The sequence below is a fragment of the Rutidosis leptorrhynchoides genome, chromosome 7 (genome assembly GCF_046630445.1).
Source record: "Rutidosis leptorrhynchoides isolate AG116_Rl617_1_P2 chromosome 7, CSIRO_AGI_Rlap_v1, whole genome shotgun sequence".
Taxonomy (NCBI): domain Eukaryota; kingdom Viridiplantae; phylum Streptophyta; class Magnoliopsida; order Asterales; family Asteraceae; genus Rutidosis; species Rutidosis leptorrhynchoides.
The window spans coordinates 97,607,281-97,621,130 of NC_092339.1; the positions used below are offsets into that span (position 1 = coordinate 97,607,281).

At 31.9% G+C, this 13,850-nt stretch overlaps 1 protein-coding gene across 1 annotated transcript; it reads left to right on the forward strand.

Moving 5' to 3' along the window:
- Positions 1 to 10,596: 10,596 nt before the first annotated feature.
- Positions 10,597 to 12,321, forward strand: LOC139856875 (26S proteasome non-ATPase regulatory subunit 4 homolog). Its single transcript, XM_071845584.1, has 4 exons — positions 10,597 to 10,707; positions 11,274 to 11,385; positions 11,505 to 11,738; positions 11,850 to 12,321. Exons 1-4 carry the CDS (start codon positions 10,620 to 10,622, stop codon positions 12,079 to 12,081), a joined length of 666 nt encoding a protein of 221 aa, XP_071701685.1. The 5' UTR covers positions 10,597 to 10,619; the 3' UTR covers positions 12,082 to 12,321.
- Positions 12,322 to 13,850: the final 1,529 nt, after the last annotated feature.

Consider the following 13,850-nt stretch of genomic DNA (forward strand, 5'->3'; position numbering starts at 1 on the left):
ATATATATATAGATGTGTCGATATGATATGTCAAAACTTTGTATACGTGTCCCGATATTTAACGTGCGTAAAATAAATAACAGAAATTAAATGACGATAAATAAAATTGCGATAATTAAATTGCGATAAATAAACTGCGATAAATAAAATGTAATCAGTTAGCTAGGAACAGTTAGCTAGGATTTTGTTAGTGTGGATTCTTAATAGAATTTCTCATAATTAAATCGTTTGTTTCTAACAAATTTTATTTTGTCCAATGTTTTCTTCATTATGCCACTTGTTGGATTCTGATATGTCAAAATCCAAATATAAAATTGAAAGAAAATGGTTATTCTGTGGTGAACGGATTCGTATATCTGTGGATGTAAGTAGGATAGTAAATGACTGTTGAATCAGATTCGAAGAATGTACAGTGTAACTTATTAATGCGAAATCTAAATATTCCTCGGGTATTACCTACCCGCTAAAATATTTTCACCATTAACAGTTTATACAAAAGAATTTTTAATTATAATCTTTATGAAAACATATATACATATATATTTTCTTCAGATGTAAATCGTGGATTTAATGAGTTAATATGATATTAAACTCATCTGATTTACGGCTAGAATTAGAGTACATAATCTCTAAAACATTAGAGATTACATAATCGCCATGAAGAACGAAGATAATTGATATAGAACGATACGTAGAATGATGATTATACTTGAGGTACAGAATGAGATGTTGAGGCATAGATTGTTGATGGTACTGGTGCTGTTATTGATGGTACTATTGGTGCCGGTGATGTTGTTGAAGCTGGTAAATTTTGCACCATATTCTTCAGATTGATTACTCGAGCGTGATGTTCATTGACGTCTTCTATTATTCCAGGATGATTGTCGGTCAGAACGAGCGGATGAATAAGGTTTAGAATTTGAGATAGTATATAATAGTGGTGCGATATTTAGGAAATGAGGGTGAAAATAGTGTTGCGGATAGGTTCGCCGGTAAGTGCTTCAGGTTCTTCACCAAGAGTGGAATGTGGCGGATGGAAGGGATCGCCTTCTTCTTGTCTCCAATGATTAAGTAGGCTACAAATTCATCAGATGAATTGGGGATGGTTGATTGATTGATTCATTCTGGTGATGCTGCTTTCGGAGCTGGAGTGAGACTCCATATCGAAATCCGAGGGACTTGAACTAGTTGTGAGTTCCATTTCGTACGATTGAATAAAGGATTTTCGATAAGAAATAGATTATAGGATGTAGATTAGTACCCTGCAATACATAATTTACATATGCATATATAATACTAAAATCCCATAAGTTACGGAGGAATCTACGAAAACTGTCAGGCAAAGGCAACAATAACAGATACGCTAAGATATGAATTTATCTATACACTGTCTATGCAATAGAGGCAGTAAGACATGTCTAGACTTTAAGGATGATAAGCAAATAATTTTTGACACGAAATGATAAGCAAAACTTTTGACATGCAGACACGGTCGAAGTCCAGACTCATTAATGCATCCTATCGACTTATCAGTTAGACACACTAATGCAGACCTGGTTCGCTAAGACCACCGCTCTGATACCAACTGAAATGACCCATCCTAATCCATCTGGACGAAGTCTTCAACAGCTGGTCCCATTGCGAGGTTCTGACCTCTATATGCCATGAACGACTCCATGTAATATGAGCAAATGCACAGCGGAAGCTTTCTTTCATACCTGAGAATAAACATGCTTTCAAGTGTCAACCAAAAGGTTGGTGAGTTCATAAGTTTATCATAAAACAATAAAATTCAGCATTTTGATAGACCACAAGATTTAAATGCTGCATGGTACAAATGGGCCCGAATCCTATACCCACCTGTAATGTACATGCGATATATTTTAAATACAGTACACCTTTCTCGTGTACAAAATCATCTTTCATAAATCTTAGTAACCATACACATATCTCGTGTACAAAAATAACATACACATAACCTGTGTATAAAATCATTCTCTCGATACATAATATTCACTTTTCATTTGGTGATAATTATCATGTCCACATAATTCAATGGTGGCAATTATCATGTCCACATAATTCAATGGTGGCAATTATCATGTCTACATAATTCAACGGTGGCAATTATCATGTTCACATAATTCAATAATAATCCGCAGAACTTTTGTCTGCATAATAATTCATTCGAGGAATGTTTTGCTTGTATCTATCTCGTCAAACATTTATAAAAGCATTTCATGTATTCGCAGTTTAAAATATATTTCAAAAGCATTTAATAAAGCAGTTGTAAAAGTAGCGCATGTATTCTCAGTCCCAAAAATATAATGAGTAAAAAGGGAGTAAATGAACTTACCTAATGTATTTTGTAGTAAAAATACATAGAACGACATTGAACAAGTATAGGGTTGGCCTTGGATTCACGAACCTATATCATTTGTTTATTTATTAATACACAAAATCGCAATCGAGTAAATAATTATATTATTATTAGTGATGATTTCTATATTACTAACTTATGTATTTTATCATATATTCATTTTGTATACTTTAAATAAAGTATTTATATATTTAAGTTATGGTTTTTATATTTATTTTTATATAAATAATCTTTTGTTTACAAAATAATAGTTATAGTAATACTAGAGTAATATTAATAATCAAAATGATAATAATTATAATACTATTAATTAAGATCATAATGGTTATGATTTCATTAGTGATAAAAATAATTATATTAATACTAATAATATACCTATATTAATAATAAAAGTTTTAATATTTATAAAATGATAATAATAATAATAATCATAATCATAGTAGTGATAATAATACTTAAAATGATAAATTTAATAATATTAATAATACTTGTTTTACTAATAATTAGTTATAGTTAATAATATTGATAACAATTAATAATACCATAATACTAATAAGTAATAATAATAATAATAATAACCATGATGAAAATAATAATATTAGTTACTTTTAAAGATAATAACATTCTTTATATTAGTAATAACATTACATTCCTAATAATAGCATAATCAATAATAATAATAATAATAATGAAGATTATAATAATAACAATAATAATAAAAGTATTTCTACCTTTGAAGCCCTTTCTAAAAAAAAAACTGCCCAATATGGGACTCGAACCCACGACCTCCAGCTACCCCATCAACACCTCAAACCATTTAGCCATTTCTTTTTATCTGATTAACATCCATTCAAATTTTATTTAAACTATCCTACTGTTTTCTCTTCTGCTTAAAAAAAATCGGCCAGGATCACTCAATATTAAAACCGAAATGCTGTCTTCATAACCATCTAACCGAACCCATCATTCAAAGGCCCTAGTTTTGCAGCCCAACTAAATTTTCACGGCCCAACAGAAAATTCAAGGTTTACGGCCCAAAATCAAATTCAAGGGTGTCGTGGTTTTGTAAAGGGAATCGGTAGCAGCCAACAACAATGTGAAAAAAAAAATTCACTGGATAAAGGTGTCGGCCAAGATGCCTTTTATAAAGTGGCTTTTATAAATTTAAAATCTGTGAATGCATATCAATCTATTTCATCCCTACCATTATTCATTCACTTTTTCATCGTCATTAAAAGAAAAGGAAAACAGAAAGAAGATAAGCATAGCAGCGGTTGATATAGTGGTTTTGTGGTGATGGTTTATGGTGCTGTCTGGTTTCGAGTAATGGGATGATAACAGGTGGCGAGATTGTGGTTTGAAGATGAGAGAGAAAGAGAGTTGGTGTCGTGGATAGCTGTGGTGGTGACCGGTGGTGTAGTTACGAAGAAGAAGATTAGAAGTGGTGGTGTTTGATGGCGTTTAATGGGTATTGAATGGTTGAGGTGTCGGTGTTCGGTTTGTAATAGTTTCAAGATGGTTATTGTTGATTATAGGTAATCATGGGTTGTGGTTAAGGTGTTGTTCATGGTGGTGATGAGTGGTGATGAGGGTTTCGATGATTAGTGATTAGAGCCGAAGAAGAATAGGAGAAGAATAATAGGTGTGGTTCGTTAATCAGACACAGGAACAAGTAGTAGTAGCAAGGTTTACAGTTTAAAAGATTGGTTTGTGAAGGTCGTTTGTTTGATAGAAGGTGATTTTCGATTTGTTACAAGTTGAACCCAAATAAGCAGCAGCATGGTTGTCCTAATCATATTGGGTTTGGTTCGTAATCGATCCAAGTAGAAGTAGTAGGGTCTTTCAAGGGTTGTTGTAAAGGTGGTGATTCATCGGGTGATGTGTGAACATGGTGATTATTTCAGGTGATTTAATTTCCCCTTTTGATAACGGATTGCAGTAGTAATTCATAGAATATGAGTATACACTTGTTATAGGAACACGAATTTATCCATTTGTTTGTACTAGACACATGGAATCGACATGTAACGATCTACAGACAAAAAACAAAATATATCTACAACTTGATAATGAGTTTAAACAGAATTTGTTTTCTTATAATTGATTGGAATCAATTTAGAGCAGGTGTAGTACAAATCAAGAGCAGGAAAGTAAAACAAATTGATTGTGATGGATAAAAGGTTACGTTTTTGTCACTAGTATTCATATACGTATCTGTATTGTATATATCTGTATAAATATTTGTATAAACCGTATATTTATTTAATTATCTGTATATGTATTCATATACAAATATATAACTGTATAAGTATGTATATAATTCTGTTTTTCTAAATCTGTTACTATATATGTATATATACATTTATATAATTCATAAATATTTATAATTAGTAAATATTTTAATATTATTAATAATACTATTACTAATATTACTTATAATAATAATATTATTAATAAAAGACTAGTAATAATAAATGATAAATAAATATATGCTAAATGATAATTTTAATAAATTTAATTAATAATAATGATAATAATAATCTCATTCAAGATACTAACACTATAACTAATTATAATGACATTTATGATAACAATAACAATATTAATAATAATAATATAACAACTTTTACATATCAAATGATATATATATATATATATATATATATATATATATATATATATATATATATATATATATATATATCTTATACTAAAATTAATAATATTAATAATTCAAATGTTAATATCAATATTAACAATAATAAAGGTAATGATCATAATATTAATATAACAATTATATTCAAACTTGTGATTGAATTTAATGTAATATTATTTATTATTTATACATATTTTTATGTTTACAATTAAAGGTTCGTGAATCGTCAGACATGGCCAAAGGGTAATTGATTACATGAATATAGATTTCAAAACTTTCGAGACTCAACATTATAGACTTTGCTCATCGTGTCGGAATCATATAAAGATTAAAGTTTAAATTTGATCGGAAATTTCCGGGTCATCACATATGATATTATTTGGGTTATTGTTGACCGACTCACCAAGTCCGCACACTTCCTAGCCATGAAGGAAACCGAAAAAATGGAAAAACTTGCACAACTTTACATTAAAGAGATCGTAGCCCGTCACGGTGTACCTTTATCGATTATTTCGGACCGAGATGGCCGTTTTGTTTCTAGATTTGGCGTACCTTACAAGAAGCATTGGGAACGCGTTTAGACATGAGCACCGCATATCATCCACAAACCGATGGACAAAGTGAACGCACAATTCAAACCTTGGAAGACATGCTACGAGCTTGTGTTATCGATTTCGGAAAAGCTTTGGACAAGCACTTGCCTCTCGCCGAATTCTCTTACAACAATAGTTACCATGCGAGTATCAACGCCGCACCTTTCGAAGCTTTATATGGTCAAAAATGTCGTTCTCCTCTTTGTTGGGCCGAAGTAGGCGACACACAAATCACCGGACCTGAACTCATTCATGAAACAACAGAGAAGATCGTTCAAATCCGAGATAGGCTTAGGATGGCCCGAAGTCGTTAAAAGAGCTATACCGACACTCGACGCAACGACCTCGAATTCCAAGTCGGTGATCGCGTAATGTTAAAAGTCGCACCTTGGAAAGGTGTAATCTGTTTCGGGAAACGCGGGAAGCTAAATCCGCGGTATATTGGTCCTTTCGAAATCTTGGAGCGTCTTGGAATCGTTGCTTATCGTTTAGACCTTCCGCCTCAATTGAGCTCCGTTCATCCTACTTTCCATGTATCGAACTTGAAGAAGTGTTTTGCCAAACCCGAACTCGTCATCCCTCTCGAGGAACTTACTATTGATGACAAACTTCATTTTGTGGAGGAACCGGTTGAAATTGTGGACACCTCCGTCAAGACGCTAAAACAAAGTAGAATTCCGATCGTTAAGGTCCGTTGGAATGCCAAAAGGGAACTCGAGTTTACTTGGGAAAAACAAGATCAAATGCAAAGGAAGTATCCTCATTTATTCGTGGATTTGAAAACGCAAGATCCCGAGGAAGAAACTACGACTACTACGCCTACTTAAATTTCGGGACGAAATTTCTTTTAAGGAGTAGGTAATGTAACTTCCCGCCTTTTTCCATTTACCTTCCGTTATACTATTTTAAAGTCCGTTATTTAATTATAACATCTTCCGTTAATACGCGTTTTTAAAATATCTTGTTTAGGTAATTCACGCACCCGATTCAAACTCGAGGGACTAGACTTGCCAAATGACTAAAGATGTGACTAAGTTAAAGAGTCAAACCCTCATCTCCTCCATTCATTTTCACCTCCCTCTCTAATACTTCCATCTCCTTTTTCTCTCAAACTCCCAATACAAAGAATCATCATCTAAATCATTTCAAGGAGCAACCATCAAAACAAATTACATATTCAGAATCCTTGCATCTTCCTCTTCGAATCTATACCAACTTTGTTGCATTTGGGTAACTTTATAAGATCACTAGATTTTGTGTTCTTGATGTTTTCAACTTATAAAAGTGTTAATTAGTGTCTATGGCTCAAGTCTAACATGAGTATATGATTTATATGCTCGATCTTGTTATTTTAAGTAACTAGCTTAAACTTGAAATGGGTGTGCTTGATCTTGAGTTTTGGTTGCCTAAATGTTGTTAGATGTTAAAAGTGCATGTATTAAATGTGTTACTAGCATCACTAGCTTCAATTTGGTATGTAGGTTGACATGAAATAGCTTCATAAACATAATTGTTAAATTTGTGATTTTGAGTTAGGGTTTGATAGAAGTAAAATGAACTTTTGATGCATTGAATGCTTTGCAATGTTGTTTGTAAGTGTTTAGTTGTATTGTATGCGTAATTACCTACGAAACGGCGTATCATATGTGTGCATTTAATTCCCGAATCATCAATATGCATTTATAAACTTGAAGCATTTATGATGAGCATTAATTGATCATTCAATTTGAAAATTTGATTATATGTAAATGATGATTTTGGTTGATGAAATATGTTTAGTTGCATTCCTCGTTAAATTACCTTTCCAACGATGTATGGCATACGTTTTAAGTGTTTACGGTTTGCGATTTGTGCTTAATTGAAGTTTGGTTGAGACTTGAACAATTGAAACTGGCCAGACACCAGTTCACATTGATTGCCGCGGCGCGACACTCCTTGGTCGCGGCGCGACATTAGGCGTGGCCAGGGACTGACCAACTTTACAATTTTACGAAAAATGTTTGCTATTCTACGCACCTCCAATTCACATGTAACTGGTTCTAACATGCTTATATATGATTAAAAACCTCAGAAAAATAGTTCGGGACCGTTCCCGAACGTGTTGACTTTGACTTGACCAAAGTTGACTTTTGTCCAAACTTAACCAATACTTGTTTAAACCATTCTAATCTTCTTGCATACTTGATTCTTACATGAAACTTGACAACTTGATTCACATGCTTTATAATCGAGTCGTAATGAGCCATAGGACTAATTAAACACTTTGACCAACCGTGTTTACCGATATTTATACGAACCTATTTGTTTAGGTCAAGACTAGCATTCCTTCTTGCACACGTTACTTTGTGAAGTACAATTTAGTATTCGTGCAACCAAGGTGAGATCATAGTCCCACCTTTTCAACAACTTTTACTTTTAAACTATGGGATGAGAAACATATACGTATCATACTTTTATGCTTTGAACACAAGTACGAAAACAAACATTCCACAGCGATTTAGAAGAAAAAACCTCAATTCAATTATCATTAGTTACACTTGCAGGGTGTAAACGTGAACTTATGTTATGTGATCACATTGGGCTTGACGAGCCCTCATTCGGACAGTTCGCTACCGTTAGCGGATGAAATATATTTTCGAATATAGTTTATGTTCTAACACTACGTAACAGGGTACAAAACAGTTAAGTCTTGATAATTGGGTGCTCGCGAACATACTTTTAGAATACAAACGATTTGGATAATCAACTATATTAAATCTTGTGGTTCAAAAATAACGTTACTATTACACCTATGATTTCACCAACGTTTTTCGTTGACAGTTTTCTATATGTTTTCTCAGGTCCTTGAACGCTAGGTGATACATGCTTCCGCACATTATTTTTGATACTTGCTTGGATGTCGAGTATACATGCATACGTGGAGCGTCATTTGACTTAACTTAATTTGTGTCGCATGGGTTTCAATTGTACTTAAAACGTTGTAACATGTTTAGACATGAACTACTTTGTAAACTTTGAAACATCTTTATAATTGAAATGAATGCGACATATTTTGGTCAAACGTTGTTTTAAAGACTTATGACCATGTAACGGGACCTAAGTAGACGGCGCCGTCAATGACGATTTTGTCGGGTCGCTACAAAAGATACCATAGTTCAGTTTGCACCGGGACCATTCTTCTCAATCATCAATTAGAACTGGCTACAATTGTGATCGGTCTCAGTTCTAGTCTGTTAAGAACCGGCTTTTGTGCACTTGCAGATGTTTGTAATAATTTGTGTGTGAAATATTGTAAAAATGGTTACTTCATCGTCATGTGATTCTTTCTATCATTATTATATCAGTTAAATATTTTGTTTAACTATCGTATATACTAAATCATAAACTACTCTTCATAACTTCTTTTTAATTTTCTTTATTACTTTTCATAACTTCTTCTTTCTTTTATTTTTATTTTTATTTTTATTTTTATTTTTATTTTTATTTTTATTTTTATTATTAATTATTAATCAGAATCAGAATCAGAATTTTTTGTAAGTATATAATTAATTTTCCTTAAGTATACTAAACCAACAGCCTACGTAGCTGGTAACCACACGTTCTTAGTATTCATATGCTCCCTAGCTCGATTCTAGCATCCTACCAATTATTTTTTACTTTTATCCAACATGATGTCACCTCTACTATGTTCTCCAACCTTTTTCTCTCTTTTTACTTAAATTTCCTTTTACAAATGAGTAAATAAGTTAATAAGTAAGATGATTGGGCAAGTATATGTTGTATTAAATATAAGTCCTTTAATTTGAAAATCACGTTTTGAAAACGGTAGGTCCATCGTCACTTGTTCAAACCTGCGTTATCATCCCTCCAAAATGCAAACAATTGATAATTAAATTTATATTCCCAAACACCAGAAAACAATTATTTACGTTTACAAAACACAATAATCAAAAAATTACTTTCAAAACATGATCCCAAACACCCTATAAATATTTCAATTGTGCAAAAATTTTCTAGTTATATTCGAACAATAATGAAAAAATTAATAAGATTAGGGGTTATTTTGTATTTCTCAGATTTTAGTAAGGGGGTAAATATGTTGTATTAAATATAAGTCCTTTAATTTGAAAATCACGTTTTGAAAACGGTAGGTCCATCGTCACTTGTTCAAACCTGCGTTATCATCCCTCCAAAATGCAAACAATTGATAATTAAATTTATATTCCCAAACACCAGAAAACAATTATTTACGTTTACAAAACACAATAATCAAAAAATTACTTTCAAAACATGATCCCAAACACCCTATAAATATTTCAATTGTGCAAAAATTTTCTAGTTATATTCGAACAATAATGAAAAAATTAATAAGATTAGGGGTTATTTTGTATTTCTCAGATTTTAGTAAGGGGGTAAACTAGAACTACTTGATAATATAAATAAGAACCCGACGGCCAATTTTCCTTTTATTCCTCAATGAAAACAATCAAGTAATCGTCTATCCTAGGGTTTATTTTGGTCGGTTTCAATCCCAATTTCTTTTATTCCTCAATCAATCAAGTAATCGTCTATACTAGGTTTATTTTGGTCGTCGATTTCAATCCCAATTTGAAACCATGGTGGCCGAGGTATCATTTTTTTTTTTTTTTTTTTTTTTCTCATGCTATCAATCTAAATCTAATTACTTTCGTAACTAAACGTGGTTAATTTTTTGATATTCCAGGAGACTATTATGATCTGTATCGACAATTCTGAATGGATGGGACAGCATGCTTATAGCTATGCGCTTCAACTTAAATGTGCTCGATGGTATTGCCGAGCTAAACACAAGGTAATTTCCTATTTATTTACTGATATATATTTTTTTAAATTTATAGGTTAGTTCAATAGTAATTGTGTATATATGTATACTTAAATGTATACATTGGTTAACACACGAATTGTTGAAATTGTTTCGTTACAGTCTAATTCGAAGAATGATATAGGCGTAATGATAACGGGTACTAAGTTCTGGGTGGAGACGCTTAGACCAACTAGTGATATTGATAAAGTCGTGCGTTACCTTTACAATTTGGAAAGTAAGCATACTACATAGATCACTGTTGTAAACGGCGTCCGTTGCGTCCGTTGCGACGCCCGTTGCGGCGTTTTAGTGACTAAAACGTTTCGACCCCGTCCCGTTTTCTTATAAGCCGGTCAACGGTCAAACATCGGGTCAAATGCAGGAAAAATTGGGTCAACGCCGATCAAAAGTCAGAAATTCTGTTAAAATCAGTCATAAGTCGGTCAAATCAATCAAAATTGACTTAGTTTAGTATTCCATTTTGTATTATATTAACGCTAATAGCAATTATAGGTACAAACTTGTCAATGAAGGTTTTTTAGCTCTATAATATGTGTAAATATATATTTATATATATATAAGTCAACATTAGTCAACATCCGTTTCGACCCCGTCTCAGCCCCGTTTTTTCCGTTGCGACGTTTTGAGGTTGCTACCGTTTCGGCCCCGTCTCGCGTCTTTTTCAACCTTGACATAGATACTCTTGTTTTTATTTATATTATAAAATAATAATAATAATAAATAAATCACCAATTGTAATTGAATATTTTTTTGATTAAATTCCACCAATTGTTTTTGCAGATTCAGGATTAGGTGGTGAGTTGAGCATTGGGCGAGGGATCATTATATCCCGTATGATACTCAACGAAGTTGAACCATGTAAGCTAAAAAGGATACTATTTTTTGCCAGAGGGTATGTATGTATTTTTTTTATTTTTTTTATTTAATTTATTTATATACTGCTATATTAATCTTACTACTACTACTAGATGACTAATTATTATTATGTTTGCTCTTGTTGTTGCCTGCCAGTCCTGGGGATATGTGCTACAAAAAAATTCAAGTAGCTGAGGAATACGGAAATTTGTTGAAAAGAGAGGGTATAGCTGTTGATTTTATCACCTTCTGTCGAAATGAAAACTGCGGTTGTGATTGGAAGATGGTGCTTGATGCATTTGTTGCTGCTGCTAATAATAATAATAACAAGAGCCACATAAAACACGTTCGTCCTGGCTCTTCTACGCGTGTTTCTCACGTCCTATCCAGGTTTTTATCATCAATATATTTGATTTGATATTTATTAGTATATTAGTACTATATTATTATTATTAGTGTGTTTTGATTACTAATTCTTGTGAACATCTAAACCAATGGCAGCACTCCAGAAATCATCCCTTTTGCTTTACTTGAAGAAAAGGATAACAAAAAAGCCAAAGATCCCGAGGGGAAGTTGTTGTGCCAAAGGAAGAATCAAGTTGCTGCTGCTGCTAATGATGATGAAAATGTTAGAGTGCACGAGGAATGGGACGACGACGACGAGGTTTACTTGACCACCCCTTGGAACTTGACAATAGATCTAAAGCATTATCACCAAATAATGATATGGTGAAGAAAATGAAGATATGATCATAAATATGAACTTATCTATCATTTGAGTAATGTAATTTACAAATTAACATTAGTACAAAACTACAAATTAACATAATATGCTACAAAGAGAAATGATGATATGCTAAGTCAAAACCAAGTGACGATAGGATTATGAGAATACACTAGTGAAATGACCCGTGGAACCACGAGTTTGGTTAAACGAAACAGTTTAATGATATGTTTTAGGAATTAAGTGAATATAAATGGTAAAATCGTTTAGTTTAATGACCGTAAAACTACGGATTCTGACTAAGAAACTTATCGTTTTTACAAACATATAGAGACATGTATTTTCGCATACATATGTAACGTAATTAATTCCGTAAGGAGAATTCATATTTGAATATTAATATTATAATAATAATAATTATTATTATAATAATAATAATTATTATTAATAATAATAATAATAAAAATAATAATAAAGTTTGCTTAAAAATTGAGTATTTATATTTTTAATAATAATTATAACTAATAACAAATGTCTTTTGAATTTTTTTTAAAAATTGTAAAGATTAAATTATATCTTAATCATAATAATTAAATTATAATTAATTGTAAAGATTAAAATTTAATTGTAAATTAAATTGATTTATGATGTCATCCAAGTGGGTTAGATTTTTTTCTATTTTCTTTTTGATTTTTTTCAATGAAGGAAAATGACTATTTATGATGTCATCATTATAGCATTTTAATATAGACTATAGATGTGAGCTGACTCTATAGGAAAGTAGGAAACGAATTGATACTTTTCTGAAAATACGGGATTTGACTATATCGTGACATCTAAAAGAGATTTTATAACCACTTCATCAACCATTAAAATCATAAAAAAATTCAAGTGAACATGTGTGATAGTGCTCCAAATTAACATATATTTAGGTGCAATATCCTTCCAATATGTAAAGTTTTTAGTTGCAATTGTTCTATTTTTATGTAATAATCGTTTAAATAAATAAATGCGAAGACAAAAGAAGAAAACGAAGATTTGAAGACGCAAACGTCCAAAATGCTCAAACGTACAAGTTAAACTCCAAGTGGTTCAATTTATTGATGATCAACATCTAAATATTGACAAGAGTACAAGTAGCGGAACGTAAAGTACAAGATATTAAAGCATATGAAAAGACATTCGAGAAAACGGAACCGAGACATAAACCGGGCGTAAATGTATGAGACAACGGAGCGAAAATTACAAGTCAACTATGCACAAGAATATAATATAATATATATATATAATTAATATAAATTATATATATAAATTATATATATATAATAATATGTCGACAAGCAAGAAAATAAAAAATATGTGAGCTGGATCTGACGGCCATGCGATCGCATGGGAAATAGGCATAAAATCCATGCGAGTGCATGAGCCCATGCTTAGTTTTATATTAGTTAGTTTGGGTTATGTAACGGTTATTTTACGGGTTTTAAAGTCGGAACTCTGTCCCTGTAACACTACGCGATTAATGATCACTGTAAGCTAAATTCTCCTTTTTAAATTAATATCTCGTATTTAAGTTATTATTATGCTTATTTGAGCCGAAGTAATCGTGAATGTTGGGCTAAATATTAAGACGGGGTTATTGGGCTTTGGACCATAATTGGGGTTTGAACAAAAGACCGACACTTGTGGAAATTGGACTATGGGCTATTAATGGGCTTTATATTTGATTAACTAAATGATATCTTGTTAATTTAATGTAGAGATTTACAACTTAACGT

Excerpts from the sequence above, each read along its gene's own strand:
- LOC139856875 (XM_071845584.1), top strand. The coding sequence starts at position 10,620 with ATGATAACGGGTACTAAGTTCTGGGTGGAGACGCTTAGACCAACTAGT. Across the intron at positions 10,708-11,273 it reads TTACCTTTACAATTTGGAAA|ATTCAGGATTAGGTGGTGAG; the intron begins GTAAGCATACTA and ends TTGTTTTTGCAG. Across the intron at positions 11,386-11,504 it reads ATACTATTTTTTGCCAGAGG|TCCTGGGGATATGTGCTACA; the intron begins GTATGTATGTAT and ends GTTGCCTGCCAG.